This window comes from Pezoporus occidentalis, unplaced genomic scaffold (genome assembly GCF_034315485.1).
Source record: "Pezoporus occidentalis ecotype Australia unplaced genomic scaffold, CSIRO_AGI_Poc_V1 ctg61, whole genome shotgun sequence".
In the NCBI taxonomy this organism is placed as follows: Eukaryota; Metazoa; Chordata; class Aves; order Psittaciformes; family Psittacidae; genus Pezoporus; species Pezoporus occidentalis.
The window spans coordinates 1,776,823-1,804,245 of record NW_026915955.1 but is presented as its reverse complement, the minus strand read 5'-3'; the positions used below and the strand labels follow the sequence as shown (position 1 = coordinate 1,804,245).

The window sequence follows — 27,423 nt, the reverse complement described above, 5'->3', positions numbered from 1 at the left end:
TTTTTTTTTGCAACACAGGTTTGGTGCACAATCTCTATATTGTGTTACTTTTGCAGATATGTCTTTCTTGGATCAAATTACATGTTCATCATATTTGGTCCAGCAAACTACAGATTTTCATCTATGTCAGCAAAAAAAATTGCACAGTCCTTCAGATGCTTTTCCACATTCTCCATAACTTTGTTCTTAAAACCTCTATGATTTCACCATTTAAAGAAAAAACACCACCCAATTATAATAAAATAGCCCTTTCTGTCTCTTCTGTTTATCTTTAATTTGCTTAAGTGTCAGACATTTTAGCTGCAATAATTTTTCATTTATTTTTACAATAATTTTGCTTTTTTTTTTCTTTCCAAACTGAAGTGAAGCAAATGCTGAATACAAATGGTTCATTAGATTACACTAAGTTTTGATCTCATCATGCTCTTGTTGCCCTGCATCTGTGGGCTGAAAATATTTGTCATTCTGCAATTGTGCAACACTGACAGAAATGCAAACAGAAAGGCTTGCATTAGTAGCTAGGTATCACACCAACATTTCAGAAGACAGGTTACCTTTTTTGCTGCCTGCTCTTCTTCTACACCATCCCCAATTACAACATATACTACTTTTCTGCCAAACCTTTGCATTATTCGTTCAAAGCAACTTTCTTTCCCTGGAAGATAAATGAGATAAGAGTTCAGAGTGAAGTTACCTGATTAGCTGCATGTTCCTCATCTCGTCCATCTCCAATCACAACATAAGTTATGTTAGTGCCAAATCTGGACACTATACGCTCAAAACAGCTCTCTTTGCCTGAAAAACAATGCACTACTTATTCAAGCTATCAAGTGAGTTATGGTGAAGCCTTACAAAGGATTAGTGCAGTGGTAAGACATTGTTACTACTGCTTTTTTGAAGTATCCAGCCTTGGGATTTAGAGCCAAAACTAGTAAGAAGCAGTGAATCTCTTTAGTGACATTAGGCTGTTCCAGGTAAAACTAAATCACTTTCTTAATGGTTACAGGAAAGCCACTAAGATAAAGGAATCAGCAGCACTGCAAAAAGTAATAGCTCAGTAAATGAAGAATAGAATTTAAATATTTCCCTATTATTGCAGTAGTATTTTTTCAAGGAAAGAGAAGTTTTAAGTCTAATTTATCTGCAACAGTGGGTGATGTAGCAATGGAGAAACTGTTCAAAGCACAACAGACAAGCAAAATAAAATTGAACAACACAGTCCTGGGAGAACTTCATAAACCATTTGACTCTTTTGAAGAAATGTGGAAGCAAGCAGGCTAAACCCATAACAACAAAAAACAGGACTGAAACGGACCAAGCAAAGTCATCTACCAACCTTTTAATTGTATACAGGCTCAGTTTTATAAACAAATGACTGTGCTATCGATCCTCAAACTGTCCTAATGGTTTCACTATTTCCACATGTGATCTCCATATTTAATTAACCTTTTTCCATTAGGAGGTTTCTCTTTGACATGCGACCTACACATGCGCTATTGCAAAGAAATCATCACCTGTTGTGAGACCTTCCATCAATGTAAAGAAACATTATTTCTTTCCCCTCTGCAAGAGCTTTTTACCTTGTTTGTTACTATGTCTATCCCCACCCCAGGTTTTTAATCTTTTCTTACAAGCTCATGATTTCTAGATCTCCCATTCTTACTGCTCTCCTCTTGCTTTTTAAAAGTTGGCCCACAAAAAAGGGCTTATGATTAGGAAAAGCATCGTGAGTATTAACTGTTGAGTGAGGACAAGATTTCAGTGTGTGCAAGCAAGAGCTGCAATTACAGTCCTGTGCTCAACACAGTGCAGAGATCACTGAGATGAAAGACAGAGAGAGATCTTGTACCCCAGAGTTTGCTGTGCTCCCGACAGGGGTGTAACAGCGGCCACACTGTTCCCAGAAGGAATTCCTGGTGCAGAATTACTTCGACAGCGCCTCCAGAGACTGTGCTTCACTTCACCACCCCCTTCTGCGCTGTTGGCACTATTTGTTAATGCTCGTTCCTTTGGTCCAAGTGCAATCTCAGTGACTGAATCCAACAAGTACAGGCTGTATGACAGATGACATTCATTCCAGAGGCTGCACAGTACCATGTGGCATTTGGGATACTTTGTGCCTTAAGTTTTCAAAGCATTTGAGACTTTCTGTCTAGAGGACAGCTATAGCTAAAGAATCGCTGAGTGATAGTTTTTCCTGACACCCGTTAGAATATGCAGTTTTTTCACTTATTAAAATAATTTAGGAAATATACTGTAATGTATATTGTAATGCTTTTGTCAATGAAGTGTCACAGTATATGTTATATAGGTACAGAAATTAAGCATTCCTGAAGTAATAACTGGTAAATCATGAAATCTGCCAAAATTATCCGTCATTGTAGGCTGAGTCACATTTCACAGGAATGGTAACTTTTCTTGGTTTACAAGAAAATTTTGGATGCAATTTCCAGTAGCCATAAATTTCCAAACTGTACCACACAAGACGTACACAGTTATCAACAGAATAGGGAAATGCCCTTGTGACATCCATCAACACAGCTTCTGTTGGCAGCAGTTGTCACGACCATCACTGATGTACTATGCTTCCAGAAAAACCTTGTGAAGCAGAGGCCTAGCTTACATAGAGCTCAAGGTCAGAGCAGAGGCCATTTTAAAGAAGTTCTGCTTATATTTGAATTCACAAAACACTTTTCTTCATTCTTTTCTGCACACTTTTTGTTTTCTGCACCATGTTTAGGAGTTTCTGAGGCTTTAAATCAATTTGGAGACCTTTATTCCTTCAGGTATTATTGAAAATAAGATGAATTTGGAATTCATCGACATAAACACATCCGAACATATGCAATTCCTAAATCCTATAATTAACACTGTAAGTGTCAGAGAAGTGTCTTGGAATTCATCCACTGCTGGCAAAAATATGTAGGTAATGCAGTGTAGTCAGAATGGGTGAAAGAATAATTTTCTTACCTATTTTGGTTGCACTGTAAATATTTTCAATAGGAAAAGCTCCTCCTAAACTGTATAGTAGAACTTTTGCAAGTGCTGGGATAAGCTGGGTTGTTGTTACCAACACATTTACACAGTTACTCCTAAAATGAGAAAACAGTTTAAGTTTAAATAGTGTAAAACTGTTACCCAAGTGCTGAGGAGGTAAACCAGTTGTGAAGAGCATATTCAGGAATCCTCAACATTTACTTTCACTCAGCACTATCACTTCCAGAAAATTTTGGCGAATCCTTTAAAAGAATATGCAGACCTGATTTATAGGAAATATTCCATAGTGGTTTACAAAACTAAAAAAAAAAAAAAACAAAACCAAACAACAGGCCCTAAAATAGAGACAATTAAGATCACTCAATACCTCTGAAAATAGGCACTCCAGTGCTTTGATAGCATAATTTTCATGCTAGCAATTAATTGGCAGTAGCTGCCAGTGAAATAAAAGGATTAGGAGAATGCAAAACCATAATTTGTTCATCCTGTCTAGAGAGGAAATACACAACCAATACACATTTCAGTACAATGACATCACTTGCTTCATGTTTCAAGAGTAGAGGAAGAGATAAGAATAATTATGTTAATAAGCTAGCATTGAATGCTGAAGATGAAAACCTGAATAGCCAAGTTATGCTAGCAGTTACACAACAGAAAACTGAGAGTCTTGCTACTGTACGCACTGACAGGCTGGAATGTGAGCATGACCATGGTGTGAATATGGAGCTCAGAGCAAATAGCTGTGAATTCATAGAATCATAGAAAGGTTTGGGTCATCTAATTCCAACACCCCTCCCTGCCATGCTCAGGGACACCTTCCACTAGATGAGGTTGCTCAAAGCCCCATCCAACCTGGCCTTGAACACTTACAGGGATGGGGCAGCCACAGCTTTTCAGGGCAACCTGTTCCAAAACTAGAAACTTTTTTACAGTAGACTCAAATACATACCTTGTGCTGATAATTGATAATGATTTAAGTGCATTTGTTAGCCAGGAGTCTGTCAGAGCTTCAATCTCTGCTCTTAATTGCAACCATGCATCTCTTTTAGCGGGCCCCAGGAGTCCTTTTATGTAAAAAAGGAAGAAAAGAAAAAAAATTTAAATTCTGTATTAGTTGGAATGTATAGATTTTAAGGTTGCTGTTTATATTTTGAACTCCATTAGAACTTGAAAACACCAAGAGAAAATCTCTTTTTCAAGGCTTAGTAAATTGCCCTCTTTTTATTTGCACTTTGCTGTATCAAGGATTGCAGACAATATTGCAGATACTAATAATCAGTTATCTGAATTGTTTCTTTGTCTATTCAGGCTATTTTACTACATTTTGAAGTATACCTTTCAGAAACATGTATTTTTAAAACCTATTCTTCACATACATCTTACTATCAGTGTCACAGTTTAAACCGCAGCCAGCAACTAAATACCGTGTAGCCACTTGCTCTCTGCATCCCCTGGTGTAATGTGAAGGAAAAGGAAAAAGGTAAAACTGAAAGGAAGATCTATGCCATTGGGAGCACAGGCAGAGACAAAAGAAGACATTAGAATCCACTTGCCTTTGCAGTATCTGCATATGTTTAAAACTGCCCTTCTTGTGACTGTGTATAGGTGAAACTCAGGTTAATACATCTGGAAATACATTTGTTTGCTGATGACTTGATCCTCATATCCTGTTGTAGTTACCAGTGATAGCTCCTTTGACAGCACTTACAGCCCTGAAATGGCTGCACATTTTATGTTCTCGTATCTCAGTCAGTCCTTAAAATCACCTTAAAATCTCTTGTTGGGTATGAACAATCAGATTTAAAAAAAAATACCCAACCTATAAATGCTGAGACATTAATTTTTTGGAACCAAGGTATTTTAGAATACCTTGAAGAGCAGGGAAGCAGGCTTCCTGAGCTTTCGTGTCCCTCTTCTCTTTCACACCCTATGTTGACAAGAAGTGGTGATGACTGCCTTAAAAAAATCTGAAATGAAGCAACCTAAAAATACCTAGTTAGGTCTAGCCTTCTGTTGCCTTCTAACAGCTATTTTGAGATACATAGATACATGTGTTATAAAAAAGATTATTAAAAAGCTAAGTAGAGGATGAATGAATAAACATACCCACTAAGGATGAAATATATTTCAGAAGTAGGATTTGTGGATGAGGATAAAAACCTTGAGACAATGAACCGTATTTGCACTCTGGCTTTGCAATGATTGTTTCTCTTAGTGTGTTTCCTTTTGCTATGCTCTTGGACTTGTGCTCTTACTAGTGTTAAAAGTTTTATGAAATCCAAAAACTTCAGAATCTTAGATGCATCAGGAGATACACTAAAACACTATGACATTTTCACTAATACTGTTTCCAGAGGTATTAATATATAAAAACTCTATTCATGATACCAAAGAAGGGCAAGGCAGGGCAAGAGAAAGCCAACCACTTGCTATCACTCTTTGGTCCTATTGCTCCTTCCTTCATCAAGTAAAGACTCTGAACTACTCAGAGTGAAAACGTATATTGCAGATTTACATAACTTAAGTAAGGACTAAGTCATTGCCCATTTTAGTTGTATGGTTTTGCCATTTCTGAGAGACTGCAGGAAGTGCTAAACCCCCACCAAATTGACTGCTTTTACTGAAGGTGAGCTTTACTTTGAGTTTTAAGTTCCTCTGAAAAAAAATTCAGATGAGTTGAAAAAGCCCACGTTACAGAATAGGAGAATGTTCACTTGGACTCTTTCCTGGCTGGGCTGGGCTCAGCTTATCCTCAACTGTAGCTTTAGCCTGAAGTTGCCTGAAGACTTGTAAGTATTCCCTGTTCTCAGAGTCTCTCCTTGAGGGATTCAGTTGACATACTGCCCTTCTTGGAAGAAGGATGGCTGTCCCTGCAAGTCACATTGGATTCTTCAGGACAGATTCTTTCAGTTCTGCTGTTTGATTTCCTACGCACCTGAGGTCATGGACATCAGTGAGTCCACAAATGCAGGAAAACTCTTGGCCCAAATGAGATTAGTATTTCTTGCTAACACAATTAACTGTGTAAGCTACAGAGTCAACAAAAGGTGCCAGTGGCATGGGAATGCCAGAATTTATTTCATCCACTGATAAAAACAGACAAGAAGGTACCCAGATGAGAATTTAGCAGAATATTGTGTTGTTACCAAGCAGATCATGAAATTATAGGATGTAAAAGGCCAGCCACAAGTAATTTGTACTGCAGAAGCGACACAGCCTCTTTCCTAGAATAACTGCATGTCTGAGGTAGAAAAAGTGGCTCAAGCACTCAGTAATGTGAATATATCCAAGCTGGGTCTGAAGGAGAAAAATGAGCTTTGTGAAAGCCATATGAAGGTCTGCTCAGTTTTCCCATCTCTGGTTCTCCTCCACAACAGCACAATGTTGGCTCTGCCATTAGTCAGTAGCTTTCAACAGCCCGAGGTCCAGTCGCATCACTTTCCATTCACTCTGTGGCTTCCAAGGCACATTCCCTCTGTGGGAGCTCGCTGCCATACAGTTTAACCTAATCAGCATTCTGAATTAGTTTTGACACTTAAACTCACCTCCTATGTTGTTCTTGTAAGTATTATACAACTCTTTTACTCTTCTGTAACGGAAAGCCAGCTTCCTCATCCAGTCAACCCCTCCTCTTACACCTGTTGGCAGACAAAGGTTTGCACTACTTGCAGCTGCATGGAAGCCATCAGTTGCAAAACTGTAGGTACTGCAAACACCCAAAATACAGTAAAAATAAATACAATGTATTCCTGTAAATGCTCAATTTATTTAATCTTTGAAGAAAAAAACAAAAACAAATGCTGCTTACCTTAGGTCTTGTCCATTATCATCAGAAGAAACATCATCTATATGAACTTGATCACACTCCTGTTGGAAAAAAATCCAAATTATAAACTATAAGAGAGTATGCTCACTATACGCTTCGTGCACATGTTGATGATCGGTGCAAGTCGCTAAGTACACCAGAAGATGGCAGCATATGTACACCTACAGCTTCCTATCACCGTCAATTTCTTAAAAACAATACAACCTTCAACTCCTACACTTTGTAAATTATTAGCTAAAATAGGCCTTTAGAAAGGCAATATGTAATTCTAGTGTGAGTTTTAGGTTAAAATTATTTTAATTGAAAAATACCAACAATTGCAAATCTCATTTATAGTTTCTCTGGCATACCAATACCACAAAGTTAGCTAAACCTTATTTCCACACTTCCTAAAAGCTAGCGATGATGAACCTCAACCAGCATACAACTTCTGTTAAGTCTCCAGGAGTTTGGATGCTTATCAGATTCTTTTAGTGATTTATCCAATTGCCTTGGGCTGGAAAATCACAGATAATCAAGCAGTCCTGGAGAACTTCATGATGATTTCCTGGTTTCAGAAGAGATGGAAGTACCTCTGGGGAACTGAGGTACATTGGAAAACCGAACTCCCCCCATTTTATAATTGGATAGCTAACAAATATCCTTTTCTGCAGTGTGGTTATGGCACAAAGATAGGAAAATGCGTGGGAAGCACAAATAAATAAGTCAAGCTACCACACAATGGTAAATATAAACAGGCATCATATGACTGTTTTTTGTAGCTGCTAGAATAAACATCTTAACCCAAAAATGCACCTGAAATTCAGTGTTCAGAGATTTTATTTTGCTGTATATAATTTTATTATTTAAAATAACTGTTTTTAACATAATCGTATTTATGAAAAAGTTCAAGGACACATTTAAAAATTACTACCCAGCAAATGTTTTCCAATAATTTAATCTCTTCACTAGGACAAAATGAGGCTGAGCTTTCAAAATGCCCAGTTCTGTGCCTCAAATAAAGAGTCATCTGAGTTGTCTACGTCAAACAAAGTTGCTGACAAGCAGCGCTTAACTCAGACTCTCTGTGACATGTTGGAGCCTGCAGTTCTGAGTTTCCAATCTTGGTCTCACACCAATGTTAAGTTGTCCAGATAAAGGACGAATCTGAACAAAGAAGTGATTTCCAAATGCATATGCCACAAGTTTTCAGAGTTTAAATTTTGGGAATTAACATTTCTTCTTTCTGTTTTGTTTGTTTTGCAATTGAATGAAAACGTAACAGACTTCTGCCCACATGAAATTGTTAAAAAAATTAATTAGCAATTTTTGTATAAAATTAATACATATAATTACAGTTTCAAAGACATAATTTCATTACATTGTACAAGTAATTAGAATTAAAAATTTTGTGCCAAGACTAAAATAATAAGTGGCCAAACTGCTCATCTGGCTTAATCTGTTAAGACAGGCATGAAAGATCTGTGTTTGAGGAACAGAAATGAAGCATACTTCTCCCTACTGGAGAAATAAAATTTGTTGGCTTGTCTGAGGAGATTATTTTGAGCTGTAGGAAATTTTTAAAAAGCTGCTTTTGGATGTGTATAGCAGATGAAAAGAGAAAGAAAAGGGCAAGTGGCAGCTGAAATAAAAGATTAATTTCTTTATCCTTATTTATTATTTGCACTTCAAGGAAAAAAAGATGCAACTATACTCCACCCAGTGTAGGGCAGGATCTCAAGAATCAGACAAAAAGGCCCACCAGGACAAATTCTAACTCTACATTTTGTGGTATCTGAGCAGTATCTGGCTTGCAGACCACCTTCACACATTTCCCTGGAAATGGTCAAAGCATACAATAACTTGAAAAGTTTAAAAATCAGTGCTGTGGATTTGAAGGTGTACTAATTAAATGGAGGGCACACAGAAGCCCTGATGGATAAAGGAGTGTCTGCTGCTGTTTGAGCTTTGTTAAGCCTTTCAGCTACATTGTTCCAGCATTGAAAATTCCACATAACTTTCTGCTGATAGTTTCATTATTAAGTTAAATATGAGTGGGTGGCAAAGGCTTAGCTGTTTACTTTTATTTATCTGACAGTTTGTGCATTGACTCTAGGAACAGGAGATGAGGGGAACACACAGTTTTCTGATTACTTTCCTCTTGTCCCTGCAAGAAGGTTAAGTTTAGAAGAGGATCAAACCTGATAGCAGCTTTCTCCTTTTCCCCCTTCCTCTCCTCTTGGATCTATGGCTCACCTCAACATATACTTGCAATACACATTTGCCAACCAACAACAAACTCGTGCTCTTCACTCTTTGTTTCACTTTGCTTTACTTTGTTTTCTTTTTTACTTATGTACTTCAACTAAAATGTTTACATTTTACAAAATCAGGAACTTTCAGGAAAAAAAGAAAAAGCAAATTGTTTGAGCAGATTTGAGATACTTCGCTACTTTTCTCCAAAGAAACAGGAAATTGGTGGCACAACACTACATTGGACTTTGCTTGTAAAAGATACCAAACAGTTGTGGGGAGGAAGGAAAGCAAGCAACCTCTCCGTCACTTTAAATGTTAAGGTAAAATACTTTTAACATCAGCTACACACTGGTTACATGCAGGTCACAGAGGCTCACTGTCAGTACAAGGTCAAAACTAAGAAAGATAAAATATATTTCCTGAGAGTTCAGGAATCTAGGTATAACAACTGTCTTTTGCTTGAAGCAATATTAATTTAAATTATATCTGAGTGCAGGCAATTCTTTGCAGCAATTTTTAGAGCCTGGAAATTGGAGAGTACAGAATCAACAAATCATCCATAAAAATTATCCTCCTGGAAAGGGCAGTAATTTCATTATCCAGTAAAAACACTGACTCACCACACTGAACACAAAAATGTTATTACTGAGGGTATATTCAGCACTATGCTTTCTCAGGCTATACACTTCTTTTAACGTATGTGTTTCAGTCTCTGTTAAAACTAGTTTACCTGACTCACAAATTCTGAGACTTATCCAAATCCTATTTTTTATTTCTCATTTTTATTTCTAATGAGAAAAAACAAAGGATGATAAAATCTTATTTGAAATAGGGTAGAATTATTATAAAAATAGACATGGGATTCAGTTTGTTTGAATACTCTTTTCATCATTGTCCCTGAAAATGGAGGGGTATAATGGAAGACTCATGTCCAAATTCCTGCTTGCAATTTGTAGAAATTAGGGTTTTTTTTTGCATGCACAGTATTCCCTACCAACATTTCTGAAAGCTGTCTTAAAATTAATACTCAGGGTGAAAAGCTTCATTTCATCCCTTACCTGATTAAGCAGAGAATTCATTAGTCTGGATATTATAACAGAACTGAGTCCCATCTCTAAGCACTGTTTAGGCACATGAACTTTCTAGAGCACCAGACTCCTATTTTCATGGCAAAATACCAACTGCCCTCCCAAGCAATACTTCTCAAGCTAACTAAAATTTATACACTGAGAATGAAATAGCTGGAGAACAGCCTAGCCTGAAATAAAAGTGCAGCTTGGCTGATTAGAACATGGGTTACTGGGTCAGCAGGGAACGTCTCAGCAGACTGGAATTTCTGCATCAGCAGTCATTGTAGTGAGACAGATTTGCATAGAGGAAGGAAAACTTTATTTTTATATGTGATAACTTCAATAACTTGGTTATTATTACTAGACCCTGGTATGCAGTGTTTCCAACCAAGAAAGAGAGGGGGAAAAGACTGCTTAGAGGATGTAGTGACTGGAGTCCATATTACAGGAATATAGCTTCATCAGTACCTTACACTTGTCATGTCCAGAGCCACAGGGTTTACTGTGGGATGAAGGTGAAAGCAAGACAGGAGGAATGGGACCTGATGGCTCAGCATTTAAAAAGTGAGATGATGAAAAGACATGTAATCTGTCTAGTGAATAAAAGTCTGTCTCACTTCCTCAGTAACAACTGAAGGTCTTGTGTCTTGATGGCCATGACCATCAGCAACTCAGCATTCATCTCCTGGGGAAGGATGGTCAGAGGAATGGACAGACAGGGAGAGGGAGAGAGGGAGAGAGATGAGAGAGACACCCAAGTTGGAATTGGGGAATACTCAGAATTGATTAGATCGTCATTGTGCAGATGCACTGTAATATTCAGTAATGGCCATGTGCTCTGCAAACGCAATTAAACAGACAGATTTATCCATTTGCATATTAGAAGATGCCTCTGTGTACTTCGGCACAGGATGCCATGCAATTATGTCCTGTTTTCTAAGATGACAGAAAATCGTTGGTCTTGCATATGCCAGAATGTGTGCATACAGCTCATTTCAGAACAAGAAGTTCAGAATTTTAGTAATCTTGTAAGAAAGTTGGTTAAGAAACAAAGATGAGTTCTGGGCTAGAAAATACCTAATTGCATATAGAAATTGGTTTTCATCAAATCCAATTGATTGGGTTATAAGATTCTCCAAGAGAGTCCTGAAGTAGTATTTTTTGATTTATTTGAAACTGAAAACTGTTTGGATACTGTTCAAGCTCTGGAATGAGCTGGAGTATGATTTTTTGGACAGGATATTAAAACCACCCTATGAAGAATATAAAAAATGTGATGATCCACCTATGACAGCTAAACCTGAGATCTACAAAGAAAATAAATACTGAGAGAAAGGAATGAAGCTTCAATGGCCATTAGCAAGGATAAAAATGTATGGAAAGAGGGCAAAGCTCCATTTTGCTGAACTCTTCCACATGAACTCAGCACAAGATTGAAGATCTCTGGGCATGTGCTACCAAATGGCTTAAACTTCATTGGGTGCCACGTGAAATCTGAATACACAAGGGCAAAGGTATGCTAAAAAGAAATTTAAACAATGCTTTGAAAAATTGATTTGGACTCTATCTCTGGTACAGGGCACCAGAAAGAGAACATTCACTGAACGCACTTGCATTGTCAAGTGATGACTCACTAGGGCTGCAATAAAACACTGACTGGTAGAGGCATGTCCAGGACTTTGCTTTCTTATGTTTTTGCTGCTGGAAGGAGGAAATGCAGCTCAGGTATAGGGTGAAGTAGATCCCAGTTTCTTAACTTAAAGAAAGCTAAGAATAAATGAGGTGTGCAAAGGATGACAAAGACAACTGCAGCCTGATAATTCTGCTTTTCTTATTGCCTACAGTTGATAAAGGAACAAAAGAAGTGCATACATTCCCAGTGAATGGAAAAATCTCACTTACCCTTATTTTTTCTATTCACTCACAAGAAACCTTTTTCTGGCATTTTAAACCAAACCTCAAAGTCTTCCAACTCCCATTAGTGGCAAAATATCCCGTCCCCAGAAGGAACTCTGGGATCCAGTAAAAAACAACTGATTTAGATCAGGGGATGGCCTGAAAACCCCAGATTCTCTGATGCTGCAGTCTTTGAGGCAAATGAAGAGTAGTTTACATTTGAGCAAGAAAAGGGGGGATGGGAGGGGGAAGGGCACCTGTGGCCAAAAGGCTACTCAGGTATGCGGAGAGAACAGACTCTCTTTCGGTCAAATAATGACACCCACTGAAGGCAAATTTAGAGAACTTCAAGAGAAAGAATGTGAGGCACGTATGTTCCTCTCCTGGAAATGACAGTACACAGCTCTAAATCAATGAAAATGGAAAAGATAGCCATAGGACAAAGAGAGGAAAAGGTAGTTTGCAGATTCCCTCTCTCACACAGTTTAATGGAAGGACTCTGGTGCAATAGAAGTCACTGCCACCTAGCTAACCTCTCTGATTAAAGTATGACAATCCCAAAATCTAGATAGGCAGAAGATGTCACATACAACAAACAGTAATGCCAGAAAAACTAGTATGTTAAAAACTCAGGAGTAACAGTGTTCATGCTCCTTTGATTCTTACCTCTAAATCATTAAAAAATAAATGTGTGTCAGCAAGATTAAAAATCATTTCTTCCATTCGCAGTCCAAGAGTCACTGCCATTGGTGGATCCTTAAAAAACAGAAAGCACAGTTAACTTCTTAAATACCTTCTATTAGAATTACTTTAAAAACTGCTCTATAGAAAGTGCTTTGAAAAATTAACACCGCAAGAAATTTCTTCAAAAATCCTTTCAGTATTAAGCTGTATTAATATAATGCTACAAGAAGAGACCACTGAACATGTGTGAGAACATTTAGGGTAGCTGGGGATGTTGAAACATCAAGTTTTTTGACAGTCAAGGCATTTGTAACTGGGCTAAACTGACATAGGCAAACCTGGTGGCCGTAAACCTGCATAAAGAAGTTTGTAAACGGGGAAGGAACTTCATACAAAAGACGTATGTAAGAAAACCAGCATTTATTATTGTAACAGTACACCGAAATTTTCACCCCTGAGCCTTTTATATAAATATGTAAATATCTTGTCTGTCAATTTCTGGGCAGACAAAAGCTGAATCATGGAGCAATAAACTAATTTTTCTGACCCAATCCACAGAGTCAGCAGCAGAGGCAGAAACAAAGTTACTTCATGTGACAGTCTGCAGCACAATTCCTTTGATCACTGGGCTTTTCTTCCCAATTTTTGGACACATGGAAGTCCTCACCAAGGTTATGCTAAATTGGACTAGGAAAGGTAGTAATCTACCGATTACTTTGTGAGCAATTATCCTAAACTGTGATATGAAGGTGTGATTTAAGAGGCCTTTTCAATTTCTGATGTCTCTGCTTTATAAAAATACAAATGGTACTCTGAACCTATGCCCATTTCCCCAAATTGAGTTTCACTCTGGATAAATCATCACTGTGTTGCCTATGTTTAGGCCTACATCACTTCATTCCCACACTTCCTGCCACTCTAGTATGTCTCTTCAAACCCTGCACTTAGTCCTTCTCTGTCTCAACATTGACCTTTCATGCAGGGCTCTTCTTTATGATTTTATTGCAAGTATCAATTCAAAAAAGTGCCTGTAAGTGTTTTTCTTAGTATTCTTCTGTGTACTTGCAATCTATGCCACAATTCTTTAGGTGGTCCCCAGGAATGAGAAAGGATACGTAAGTTTGTTTGCTACAGATCATCCTTTCATTTGTGGTGGAATACAGGATTCTTGTCCCTGGATGAAAGTAATTTAAACTGTTGCATTTGTTCATAGGTCAGCTTCCACATTATCAGATCACCTTGGCAAGACAGCACAAATCTATGGATCTGCAATAACAGTTTATATGAGACCATTTAGTGTACAGTAAATGTGAGAAAATTAATTTAAACTTGCAAAGCTTGCTGGGAAAGAGGTTAAGCCAATCTGTATTACCTCACATTTGTTCTAGAACAACGGAGCACATGGGCAGCTCCTGATGCTTAGCTAACATCTAGTGAAACTAGTATTACCATTACCTTAATCATCTGCCTGAGCTTGTGGAGCTCAGCTAACATTTTATGCTTAACATACTGCAATAGACTTTCAAAATAGGATCACAGCATGCTTTGGGTTTGAAGGTATCTTAAAGCTCATCCAGTTCCAACCCCCCTGCCATTGGCACGAACGCCTTCCACTAGCCCAAGCTGCTCAAAGCTCCATCCAACCTGGCCTTGAACACTGCCAGGGATGGGGCAGCCACAACTTCTCTGGGAAACTTGGTTTAGTGTCTCACCACCCTCACAGTAAAGATCTTCTTCCTAATATCTAATCTAAATATCTCCTCTTTCAGTTTACAGCCATTACCCCTTGCCCTTTGACTACAGGCCCTTGTAAAATGTCCCTCTCCACCTTTCTTGTAGGCCACCCCTAGGTACTAGATGTGATCCTCTTCTCATGAAAATGAAAAAAAAAATAAAAAATCTGTATTTCATCATTCAAACTCTGATTGACAATAGCAAGCTTTCCGAAATCCCTTCTTAAATACCCTGAAATTAAAACCCTAAAAGTTTACCAGCATCTGGCAACAAAATCACACAAAACCTCAAATGCTCATTTGTTAGTATTAGGATCAAAGGCTTCCCAATCAGGATCAGACTTCCCCTACTCCAGGGCTTTGCAATGACAGAATAAAAGATGGTTTCTACGCTTGAGCACTTAAATACTAATGGTAAAATCTGAGACACAGACATATTTTGACCCTTGCTCATAAAAAAGTCAGACTTGAAGGGAGAATAGTGTACAAGAAATGGTAATGATCCAAAGTTAGACCCACTATCTGGCAATGAAAGGAAATATTTTTATGTTGACCCTCGAACTGGTCTTGACTACCTTTCAGAAGTAAAAACCAAAGCAGTGCCTAATAACACAATTTCATCCCCTATCTTCTGCAGTCGTGTTCATGGGATCTGAAAGTCATGTGGCTGAAGGCAGCAGCAAGTGCAAAGGTCACTTTTCCAAGGGGATGATTAAGGAAGATATGTTAATAGATTTGCAAAAATCGTGTAAGAAATCAGAATACAAATCATCAAAATACTCTGGACTCATAAGATTCTTCATCAAGCCATAATGCTTTTATCAAAGTGTCATCACATACAAACATGTGTTTCTCTCTCGTTTCTCGTGGTTTTTTTTCTGTGCACAGTAAATCATTTTTTTTTCTTTCTAGACACAATATAATAAAGAGTATTTGCAATATGCTTCTTTACCTCAATCCTATGAACACAAAGGCATGTGAATAACTTTGTGCACAGGTGGTAACTCATTATTATTTATGTGAGTTAAGTTATTCACTGGAGTGTTTCCAGCACTGGCATCTCAGACTTTTGATTCTCAGCCTCTTTTGTCCCCTTCCTGGGTAGAAGCAGACTTAAATGCGGAAATTTGCTATAACATATTCCATTATAATCCAATTTATTTTTACAGAAACTACCAACTATGTATCACAATTTCCTGCCTTGCCTAGTATAGTTGGAAGACATAAATGTGACAAAAGTTTTATGATTTTCTTATTAGCAGTATTTTTGTAACCAACTATGCCTGACTTTATTACTGTTAAAATGAGATTTCCTATGCTCCTGTTTTGAAAAAGGCATGTGTAGGATATTGCTAGGTACTATATGTAAAATCAAATAGAACAAAGAGAATTCATTTCAGCTTAGTGTGGAATCAGTCTGTGATCTCACACAACAACTTTTGCTAAGAATAGTTATTGGAATTGGATTTTCAAAACATTTTCAATGTTTTGTCCATTTTCAATGGACAATTCTTCCTTTAATAAATTGGTCAAAACTTGCACTGCAACTGTTTAACAAGAATTAAACATCACGTTCCAGATTTTTCCATGTTAAGTTCATTCCTTCACATACAAAAATAGACATAGAAAGCAGATTTGTCAGGGTCTCGTGGTTTTATAATGTTTGCACAGTGTGGAGGAACACCCCAACCAGCGTTTTACCGTCTTTCAAGTTGAAGCAGAAGTTTCAGACTAACTGAAGTGGCACAAAGCACAGAGTGTTGAAAAGAAAGCAAGAAATATGTGCAGCTGATACAGATTTGAGCACAGCAAATTGAGAGACTGAATAAGAGGCAGACTGAACTTCTGCCAAAATGTATTTTGTGCTACTCTGCACAAGAATATACAAAAGAGAAAACAATAATAAAAAAATAAACCTGGAAGTGTTCCTCAGATAATCTGCAGAATAAAGAACAACGCTTTGGCCCTCAGAGGAATCATTTTAACCAGATATCATCAGTGTGCAACAACCAGCTACAGCACTTCTGTATACCAAAATACAAATTACTTTAGTTACTTCAGTATGAAGGCACTAAACTGGAGCCAGACTGTCTGTCTGTGGACTTCTGTACTAGACTGGTCCATCCACTGGAATGCCTCCTGGGAGACCAGATAAAAATACCCTAGGAGGACCAATATTTAAATGTTTTGTCCAGCAGGAAAGTGACTTGGAACAAAACCCCAAAAGTTCAATGTCCATTAGAGGAAGAAACCTATTTAATACTGTCTTGGAAGGTCAGGTTTCAACACAAGATGTTCAAAATAATTTAATTTCTTGGAAGAAAAAATGCAAACACACCAAACTGTTTTTTATAAAACCTCAGAAAACAAAAAATAGATTGCCAGGTAAATTCATTGTAACAGGAATTTGTACACCTGAAACCTTAAAAAGAAGCAAGAAAACAAACAAAATATATAAATAATATTGTAAGAATAAATATTCAATGTGTGGCTGTCCTGAACAGATTTACAACAAAACTGACCTCTGGAAAAGCGAAAGACGCTTACGTACCAATATTTTTAGCTTAAAAATACTTCCTTCCATTATAGGAATCTCAGATTTATATTCAGCTCTCACTCTTTTATAGGAACAAGTGTTTCCATATTCATGGGAACAATGGAGGAAGAGAATACATCTCTTCTTGATAACTATATCTAGCTGCTGTTGAAGGACAAAATTTCTATTCCACAGGGAGTTTCTGTTCCACTCTCTCTAGAAAGTGGTAGGAAAATGGACTCAGAGGTCTCAGACAATGAGGGACTGGATTGAGAGGACAACTGGAGGTCATGAGAGATAACTCCATTAATACAGGCAGACAAAAGCATTTTTATGAGTGAATTTGGGAATGTCATTATAGGTGATAATGGTGACAAAGTTTTTCTGTTTAATGACTGGACAAGCAGAGAGTTAGCAATAAAAAGCTACTAAGCCCTTTCCAGACAAGTGTACGAGGTTAATGTCCCTTCCCCAACAGCTTACTGTCATTAACAATGCTATCAAAATTTCCAACTGTGATCATCAGGTATGGATTTGTTTTGATTTTTGCACTTGGAAATCACATTCGCCCCCTTCAGAGGTTACAAGGGACTTTTTTATCCAGTTTCACCTTGAATCACAGCATTTATCTGGACATACTTGCCCTTTGGATCGACCTGGGAGAAATGAATGGAATATAAAATTGCTTGGAGGTAGACGAAACTCCAGCTTAATCAGCCTTAAATCAGCAAGGATAACAGGAATGCAATGGAACAAAGAATACACACTGTTCACAGGGAATAAGAATGTACCTCATAAACTCTTAACAGATGATGACATCTCCTAACACATGTCCTGTCACATCAACAAATCCTCACTTAAGAGCTCAGCATTGTAGAAAACCGTATCTGCCAACTGGTGCTCAGCTGCAAAAACCATCATCAGCCACACAAGTCATAAACTTAACAGCTCAAATGCCAATGATCATAATTTGCCACTGCAGTAAATAATTAAAAATAGAAACATACTGGTTTTATGATGTACAGCGCAGATGAGCAAATGAGCTGAACAACTCTGAGATGTGCTCTAAACTGCTGGGAGGCAGCATGGCTTCCTTGAAATCTAACACAGGTGTAGTGTAGTTTTTATTCTCTTTTTATGATAGTTCTGACCAGCCCAATAAAATAACCACTACACCAAAAGTCAGACAGAAACACCCACAGGTAGAAAACAGCAAGCCACAGAATATTCCTCTGGGTAAGTTTTATATTTTAAATATCAAAGTGATGCATTGACCAACCTCTGCCAAATCTCTTAACTTCAGTGGAGTTCAAAGCTATAGTCTTCTGCTGCCCAGGCAAGCAGCAATTTGCCCTGTGTTTTAAATGAGATGCTTACAGCTGCATCCAACAAGTTAAATCCTTCAACAAATCAACAGTTTTGTTTTTAACATGGTTATTGTAACAGCCCTATATGATTCTGAAATCAAATAATCATCACACCATGAAAAATGCTGGACAAGTATAAACCAAGGAGAGTGTCCATTCTCAACTTCAGAAACCCTCAGGCATAAGTCAGAAATCTGTTTTCTCTTGCAAATATATGAACTAAAATTTGCCTATTGCATACAGACCTTCCACTAATCTCTGCCAACAAATGCCCTCATTGCCTATGGGGATGTTGGTTTGTCTTTCTTGTTTCTCTTTTACTCCACTGTAGGAATCTTCTGAAAGAGAAACTGTTTGTCTTGTGGTATCAATGCAGCTCTCAAGTGTCCCCACACTCATACATTTGTGCTGCCACTTGGCCATAACAACGTGATGGCCACCTCCCCTCCCTGCATTCCCTCTGCAGCCTGAATTGCAGCAAAGCAGGGAGATTAAAAGGCTAATTTGTTTTCACCCAGTTACTGCAAGATACAGGGTGAAGTGCTAGTGGAAAAATGGAATTAATGTTTTCATGTCAAGCAGTAGATGGGGAAGAACTGAAGGTGAATATCCTTGCCTGTCTGTATATTCATATTAGCTCTAAATCCAGCATCACACTCCTTGAAAATACAAAGTGAGCACACTTAGCCAAAGAAGATGCATTCCCTTAAACCAATGTTCACATTAAAGACTCACTAATCTCATTTAGTCACTTTTCCTGCGACTTTTGTGTGTGTGTGTGTGTGTGTGTGTGTGTGTGTGTGATTTCTATTTTGGGAGTAACCTGATAATGTTATACAAAATGGGCTCACAAAATACATATGGAAGAACACAGTATGCACAGCTGAGCATCTGTGTGACATTATACACCCTTATTTTTATTTTTTAAAAGTGGAGAGCAAATCACTGCAATTATTTGGTATCATTATTTTCTTGTTTTTCATTGTGAAGTAACCATTTTGTGACACTTTTCCATGATAAACAATTCTCTTGACACTTTTGCAAGACCTATGTGCTCACAAGACTTCCACTGAGAACCTCACAATTCATGGACTATTTACTGTCATAGCAATCTAATTTTTGTAATAATCCAAATTCCAGTCTGGGTTAAGACCTTGTTTACAGATGGAAATCACATGCAGAAAAGATAAGGGCCACATCTGCTATAGAGGTCATACAACAGAGACTGACTGAGATCCATCTGTGATATCTTTTCCTTCCCCCACGTGTAACCTCTTAGGCACTTTAGCTTAGACACATCTCACCTTAAGTTTAGGCAACACTTCAGTGACATGCAAAAGTTAAAGTCCACCCATGATAAGCTCTCCTTGTGCTCCCTGCCTCCCTGCAGTCAGCGATATATGAGATTCACTGATAATTACTCATTACCTTCCTAACAAGTTCTCTATAGATATGGCAAAGGTAGTCACTGTAGGAAAGAAAAGTCTACTACTCTTATTTTACAGTGTCTGCAAATGAACACATTTCCTGACTTGTGTAGATGTCACCTATCAGTATAAAATAAATAAATAAATAAATAAAAAAGATGGATTATACTTAGGAATTCCTCTGCTTTTGCTCATAGTTGTTCATGTCATTTGTTTACTGATGCTGATCTCAGCGGTATAATTATATGAATTTCACTTGCCCTTAGACATACTCTTGGTTTATACAATCCAACTTTATCTGCTGTCAGTACTACTGGCTGTTAATATGCCATTACTGGATTCTGAATGGACAGTCAATTTTAGCAGCATGTGGTCTTAAGAACAGTGGCTGCTGGTTATTTTTCCCCAAAATATTTTTGCTTGTAAAAAAAAGGGGGAAAAAAGAGGAATTACATGTCTCTAAGACAGTTTTCAAAGTTATCCATAGACGTTTGTGAGCTACAAAATGTGCTCTGATTTCTAAAACTTTGTATTAAATTTGACTTTGAATTTAATTATTTATTATCTGAGATGGAGCATAAGATGTAAACATCCCAAGGGCACAATCAAAAAATGATTAATGAAATGGCTTCATCACTGAGGCAATTCAGCAAGTTCTGTGGCAGTCTATAGGCTACACTCACAGTGATATAAAAATTCCTGTTTGGCTAGGTTTCCCTTGTTTTAGTAACTATAAGATAGAAATGGTTTTGAAAAAGTCACAGTTTGAAAAAGTGTTTGGAAAACAGCAGAAGAGGAGTTTTTGACAGTGTACTGAAATATGCACTGTGGAGCTGCCAAACAAGCAAGGCTGTTTTTTACAAGATATGAATAACATCCCTTATCTTAGCATTCCAGAAATTTAGCTTTTTGTCTGGGGCCTTTGAGTTTTCCTATTAAGTTTCTCTTTTAATAAATAAAAAATAAAAACTTGGAGGACTGTCCCATCCATGTTTATAATTCACAGTTTCTGGCTTTGGACATTTCTAGCCTGCTAGCTGGGGAGGTGGGTGTGGAAAACATTTCTTTAATGTACTGTCTCTCATATCCTTTTCTCAAGCATCTGATTCTGCTGTGATAAATGGCAGAAAACATGCTAAATAAGCCCTTTATCTGACACAGTAAGGAAATGGTTATGTACTTAAATATCGTCTAATTAGTTTCACTTGAATGGTACAACACCTAGAAAACCACATATGTACATATCAACACTCCCCTTATCTATTTTTTTCCTTCCATATATTTGCCCTAGTTTTTCATTTTACCCAGGCCTTTAGCTCTAACCCTCCCAGCAGCCTGTTCCTGTTGCTATGCCCTGGTCTTCCCATCAGTCTCTTCTCCCCTTGCCTGAGCAGCCATTCCCTGGGCTCCCATCACCAGCCCCGTGGGGCTGGCTGCTGACTCAGCAGAGGACCTCAGTCCTGCTCCTGTAGGCTGCAATAGCTTCTCTCTGCCTCCCCCGCTCTTCCTTCAGCTCTCCTGCTCCCTGCTCTGTGACCTGACTCCTTGCGGGTCTCACCAAAGGGGAGACAATGTGTACAACTGTCTGCTTGGGAGAGGATTCACTCCCCAGCATTACTCACCCCCAAGCCAGCCAGGGGAACCAAAGATTCAACAAAAAAGCTGGGGTGTTAAAAGAGTAACATCTGCAGCTGGCACTGAAACAGGTCAGTCTCTTTTGTGCCCTGATTCCTCAATTTCCACATGAATTCATCTATTTTTCCATTTATTTCTTAATTCTTGCTCTACACATCCAGATACTGTCAGTTATTTCCATTTGCCATTGTATCTATTACCTCCCTGCAATCTCTTCCAATGTTCCTCAGGACCCTCATCCTTGTTCCTCTGTAAACTCTTCCCTATTTGCAGCATCTGCTTCATCCTTACCTCATATATCGTGCTGAGGGTCAGAGTCTCATTTCATCCTTGACTTTCACATTAACCCTCTGAAAACAGTTTACTGTACACTTTCCTTCTAACTTCACCCAAGCCATGATTAACACAGAAGGTGAAACACACATACATGTGCAGACTAGGTACTCTGATACAATGAATCAACACAGAATTCATGGCTGACATACCTTGCCATACTTCTGTGCATAGGATCCTGTTAGCAGCGAATGAAAGACTATGATTGTTTCATCCAAATCCCAAACAAATACACGCTGAAAACAGAAATGGGGATAATATTATTAAACAAATAACATCAAAGTCCCACCACCATCCCACCCAGGAGGCTAAAAACCAACCACTTAACCAAGCAAGTTGTCTCTGAAAATCAGCAAAAACAGTAACATGGTAAACATGGTAAAAAGTCAGAAGGAGGGTAACTTTTGAAGTTTTCAACCATTTCTTATTTGTCCTCTAAAAAGCTTTTCAAAAAAGTTGTATAAACATGGATTTCAGAAATGTGATGGGGGTCAAACATAATTGTTAACTTAAGGATAAACAGTACTCTCAGATACTTCTCCATGTCTTATTGATTCAAGGTCTTTATTTCTACTGTATAGCTAAAATAAAATCTTGGGTAAAAGTGTTATATGTCACATATAACGTCATACAGAATTTAAATAATATTGTAGGATAAAATGGATTATGCTAACTTAAAAAAATATAGGAAAGAAAACTCCTTATATTTATAAGGGGTTCATTTTCATTGGTAAACTATAAAATAAGACAGTAAAACTGAAATGTAAGAAGATTTTTTTCACCGGAAAAGTTAAATCCTTTGAAAAGCACAAAATGTTTCAGTTTCTGTACAAAAGTCATGGCATTTACATTCAGTGACTAGCATGGCAGCCCACCCTGCCACTCCAGAATCAGCTGCATGGTCAGCCAAGTCCCAGCAACAGTCTTGTCTTCTGCTGCACCCAGCACTGGTCAAAGGCAGAGCAGTGGGGCTGGCCAGGCAGCAGGGGACACCCGTGCAGCATGCTTCCCTAGTGCCAGACCTGGAGTGTTTCATACATACACAGGCACTCTTGTTTCCTCCTCCTGCTCCTGTCACTGTAAGGCAGCTCACTGCTAGCACAGGAGTAATATGACTGTAATTACTCTGTTGCTAAGAGGTCACCTGTGTTTGAAATCATCTGTATTAGGCGGATACATTTCTTCATGAAGGCACTGATCTTGCACATGCTTAATGACAGTTATAACTTTACTGATGTAAGGTGCCTCACTGAAATTTACTGACATTACTTGCAAGCACAAGGACAAACTTGTACCTAAGTATTTGAAAGGCTATGGCCAGATGTTCCTGCACATTTGTGCTGCATTCATAAACACATGTAATTAAGCTGAGCGATATACGAAGGATTTCCTTTTTTAAAAAAAATGAAAATGTGACAACTTTGCATACAGAAGTCTCAAAATTTTGTGGTTCTACTTCATGAGAAAATGAAAGACAAACAATCTTAGAGCTAAAAAGTGGAAGGCTGAATCACATTTGCTTTTCTGCATAAATTTGTCATACAGAACAGTAATGTCTCACTATACATGTATGTTAAACCAGCAACTAATATCTGTCATAGTCAGTTAGAGAGACTAAGTCCATGATGTTTTCTAAAATGCTTTAAGCTATTTCCACAGCTGTAGTTTTCAGAATTTACTTTTCATCAGAAGAAACCTCCACATTACCATTCATCAATTACTGTAGGCATACCTCCAAGTCACTGTCCGGAGGGGGTGATGGATTATTCTTCCGCCCTCTACCCCGAGACTTTGACCCAGAACTTCTACATGTTCTCTCATCAAGATCTTTGATTGGCGTGGAAGGGCTCTGCACTGTGTCAAACTCCCCTGTGAAGTCAACCATTCATGGCAAAATTAGTGCTGCGTTTTAAATACTAAACCTTTTTTCTCAAAGCCAGACATGTCTATATGCAAACTCAACCACAAGATGCACCAAAAAGAGTTGTATAAAATGAGTAATAATGCGGTTTGTCTTATGTAGATGGAATCTGCAGATGCCACATACACTTTTCTCTTTACCTAGGAAACACTGTAAACTGTAGCAGAATATGAGAAAGTTTAAAATGACACATATGCATGTGCAGATCTATATACAAATACACATAAGCCCATGCAAAATATTGATGTATCCAAAGTAGATATATTTTAGAAGTTACACTAATGACTTCTCAAAACATAAAATGCCTTTTGAAGTAGTTCATTTCCCATGTTTGGAGTTCAGCTATACTTTTTCCAAGACCTGTGTTACTTTTACCAGAACACCCTTTGGCACTATTCCACACACTAGAACAGCCCTTCAGCTTCCTGCTTCATCTCCTCCTCCCATTTCACCTGCTCTTAAGTAGAGCTCACTTTTTTTTTTTTTAGCCCTTACCTCTGCCCATAAATTGTCAGAGAAAAGTCATAATATTAAATGCATATTCCAGTTGCTACCAGAAAGAGGGTGAAGTCATACAAGTATGACTGATCATCTTTCTCTAAGCATTAGCTATTGTCTGCTGCCAGAGAAATGATGTGCTGAAAGGACCTTTGATCTGGAATGGCACAGCTGCTCTTAACACTTGGGCCAATCCCTGACTTACCTATTTAATCTACTTTGCCTTTGCTGGTAACAGTGTGCTTTAGAGGTGATCAGAACCAGTAGCTATGTAAGTCAGATAAAATGAAGAAGGTATCTCCTGAAGGATGACATGGAACTTGTCTTTACAAATTACTTTTATGCCACAACTCAGTAAATGGAAAATAACCTTTTATTCACAACACAGTACCTTCAGTGTTCCTTTAAAACTGCTAGACATAAATGCAGTTTGGCTAGGTTCCCAAATGCTACATGACATAAATCTTCCTTCATCACTGATCCTATTAATGATTTGATTTTTCTCCATTAAAGAAGGAAAGGCTACAGCTTGATCTGACATCTACTACAGAGTTTGATTCAAGGGAGTCCTTGTGCTGCATGTAATTGTGCACTTCTGGGCCACTTTGGTAATATTTGTTAAAAGTGTTCATGATGGCACATCTACAGAATAAATTAACACTTGGTACAAACACTTCCCAAGAATCATCTATAATGCATTTGATTTTGAACTGGAATCTGAATATTTTTTATTTTTACTAAAGAATGTCACTAAGCGTCCAGCAGATCAAAGAGGAGGTTTTTTCTGCTCTGTTCTGAACTTGCAAGACCACATCTGGAGAAATGTGTAGTTTTGGGTCTCCAAGTAGAAGGAAGATATTGACGAACTGGAGTTAGTTCAGGTGAGGGCAGGTAAGAGGCTGAGCATGCAGGAAGAAAGGCTGAGTGACTCTTCAGAAAGGTATGCAGAGAAAAGGACAGAAGATGCAACAGACAGAAATCACAGCAAGGGATATTCCTGTTAGACCCAAGATAAAAACTCCCTCACTGTAAGAGTGGTCAGGCCCTGGGACAGATGCCCAGAGATGCTGTGCATTCTCCATCCTTGGAGATACTCAAAACTCCACTGAACACAGCCCTGAGCAACATGATCTAAGTTGGCTTGTCCATGAGCAGGTTAGATCAAAAGACCCACAGAGGTCCCTTCCAGCATTGAATGTTTCTGTGATCCTCCCTGAGTCATTCACCTCGTTCTCCCTCAACAACACAATAAAAAACAATTCTGGTCTAGCAGGCTCTAAGAAGAGAAAATAGACTGCAGTCTCAGTTAAGATTCTGCGCGCAATGTAACACAATAGTTAAATTCTTAATCTATTCCATCATTTATTTATACCTCACAGTGATCCACATACAGAAGATTATTAAAATAAATACACCAGGAGATATATTTATATATCTTGACTGGAAAAATACTGCTGTATTTCTTGGAAGAATAAAATTTAAGACTGTAATGTCACATTCCTGAATGGGAGCTCTAGACATTGTGAGGAAAGAATTCAAGATTCAAGGAAAGGGGAGAATAAAAAGAAAGCTAGTTCCTGAGTGTACTGGTTAGGACATTTACCTGGAGAAGGACATAGCTAGACTGCACTGCTGTCTCCAGGGTACCCTTGTTTATTTGACTGAATGATTAATATGTATGAAGTATAAAGATGTATTTTCATGGCCCAGAATCCACATCCCTATATCTCTTGAGTGGAAGGCGATGAATCCTCCACGAAGCAGGAGGAAATCAAAACTGTCTTGCTCACTTCCTGGGAAAGTATTAGTTCTGCTATGGCCTGGAAGAAGATACTATGACTTTTTTCCCAAACCAGGTGATGGCTACTTCTATGTTGCGAACCCAATGTGCTTCTCTGCTCAAGCAGAACAGAGCCACACTTTCGGGCAGCAGCTAAGAAGAGTTTTTCAAACCCATAGTTTGAGAATTTATTCCAGATACCATTTTAGATAGGTCTGCTCTGAACTAGATAAGGATCATATGCATTCAATTGTAGTTTCTCTTCCAGTTGAAACTCTTATTGAAACCCTTATTGATGGGAAAATTAAGTCGCAATAATATCTAATGAAGAATGTTCCTCTCATATTTTCTCTTGTCCGTAAAGCAGAGAGAGAGCAGAGTTCTTGTTGACTAATCATTTCTATTCCCAGCACAGTGCTGAAGTCAGTAAGGACACTGCAGGCAGTGGAGCAATCAATAAGGTCACATTAACTTAGCTCCTTCCCCATAAGATGAACAGTAAAATATACTTCAGTAAATGAACTAATGTACAAAAAGATGATTCATAACTAGAGTCCTTGTGCAGTACAAGGCTACACTGGTTTCAAAAGAAGCTCTGAGTGTGCGAGAGTTCTGTATGAAAACGTAATTTCCTAAATTTTTCTGACAGAGTGGAAAAAATGTCCCAAACCAAAACCCCAGAAATGAAAAGGCAAAAATTAAATAAGATGAATGTTTACATTCTTACCACAAAGGTCTTCATATTTATAACATTTCAACATTTTACAACAAAATCAAAGCTCATTTCTACAGTAATGTATTAAAACATCTGTTCTCAATGACTGTGTTTACTCTAATCTACCAAAAATAAAATATATATAAAAAAAGCCCTATTCTCAATCTTCTCTGAAAGTATCCAAGTAGTGAATTTTCATTTAGCATTAGCCATTACCAGTTGCCTAGGGCTTCTGCTTGGGTCAGTGCTGTACATGATTGCATAATTATCTATTAATCAGTACTGTAACTAATCACCATACCTTGTAAGTTCTAGATATTTAAAGCCAACTTTATTTCATTACACTAATCTCTAAATCAGAATGAGCAGCTGTCTCTTACTTGAATGCAAGGTATGCACCTATTTTAGAACTGCAGAATTCAGTAGTGCATGTTTTTTTGAACAAGTGTAGGTTTAATTGCTTGATTTGCTTTTTACCAACAGCAGGCTAAAGGAGCAACTGCATTTTCTTAACCTCTGTTTGCTTTATAAATAAGGTCAATGCTGATAAAAGGAAAATGTATTAAAAATCCAACCATGTAACATTAAAGAATACGAGACATTCTAGTACCAGAGTACTGAAAACATTACCCTCATGAAGAGCTCTTTCTGCAGCTCATATTAGAAATTTTTATTGCACTGTTTGAAATTTTTTAGCTTTTCCAGTATTCAACACTTGCCTAATAAATATCCTTCATAGCCTCCTCCCACTGGAACTATCAGCAGCATCA

The 27,423-nt window shown here is 37.9% G+C and overlaps 1 protein-coding gene across 16 annotated transcripts in view; it reads right to left on the bottom strand.

Moving 5' to 3' along the window:
- EYA4 (EYA transcriptional coactivator and phosphatase 4) overlaps window positions 1-27,423 on the bottom strand; it is a 150,747-nt gene that overhangs the window by 5,028 nt on the left and 118,296 nt on the right. For 8 of the 16 annotated variants that reach the window (XM_062639580.1, XM_062639585.1, XM_062639578.1 and 5 more), the window contains 8 exons: window positions 23,472-23,608; window positions 21,892-21,975; window positions 12,691-12,780; window positions 6,806-6,864; window positions 6,543-6,703; window positions 3,947-4,061; window positions 2,971-3,092; window positions 555-655 (listed from right to left, as the gene is read on the bottom strand). In XM_062639580.1, coding sequence (XP_062495564.1) covers window positions 555-655; window positions 2,971-3,092; window positions 3,947-4,061; window positions 6,543-6,703; window positions 6,806-6,864; window positions 12,691-12,780; window positions 21,892-21,975; window positions 23,472-23,608 — 869 coding nt within the window. Of the gene's footprint in view, window positions 1-554; window positions 656-694; window positions 796-1,849; window positions 2,054-2,970; window positions 3,093-3,946; window positions 4,062-6,542; window positions 6,704-6,805; window positions 6,865-12,690; window positions 12,781-21,891; window positions 21,976-23,471; window positions 23,609-27,423 lie in introns of those variants that run through there. The other 8 variants (XM_062639579.1, XM_062639584.1, XM_062639582.1 and 5 more) reach the window with 3 other exon arrangements.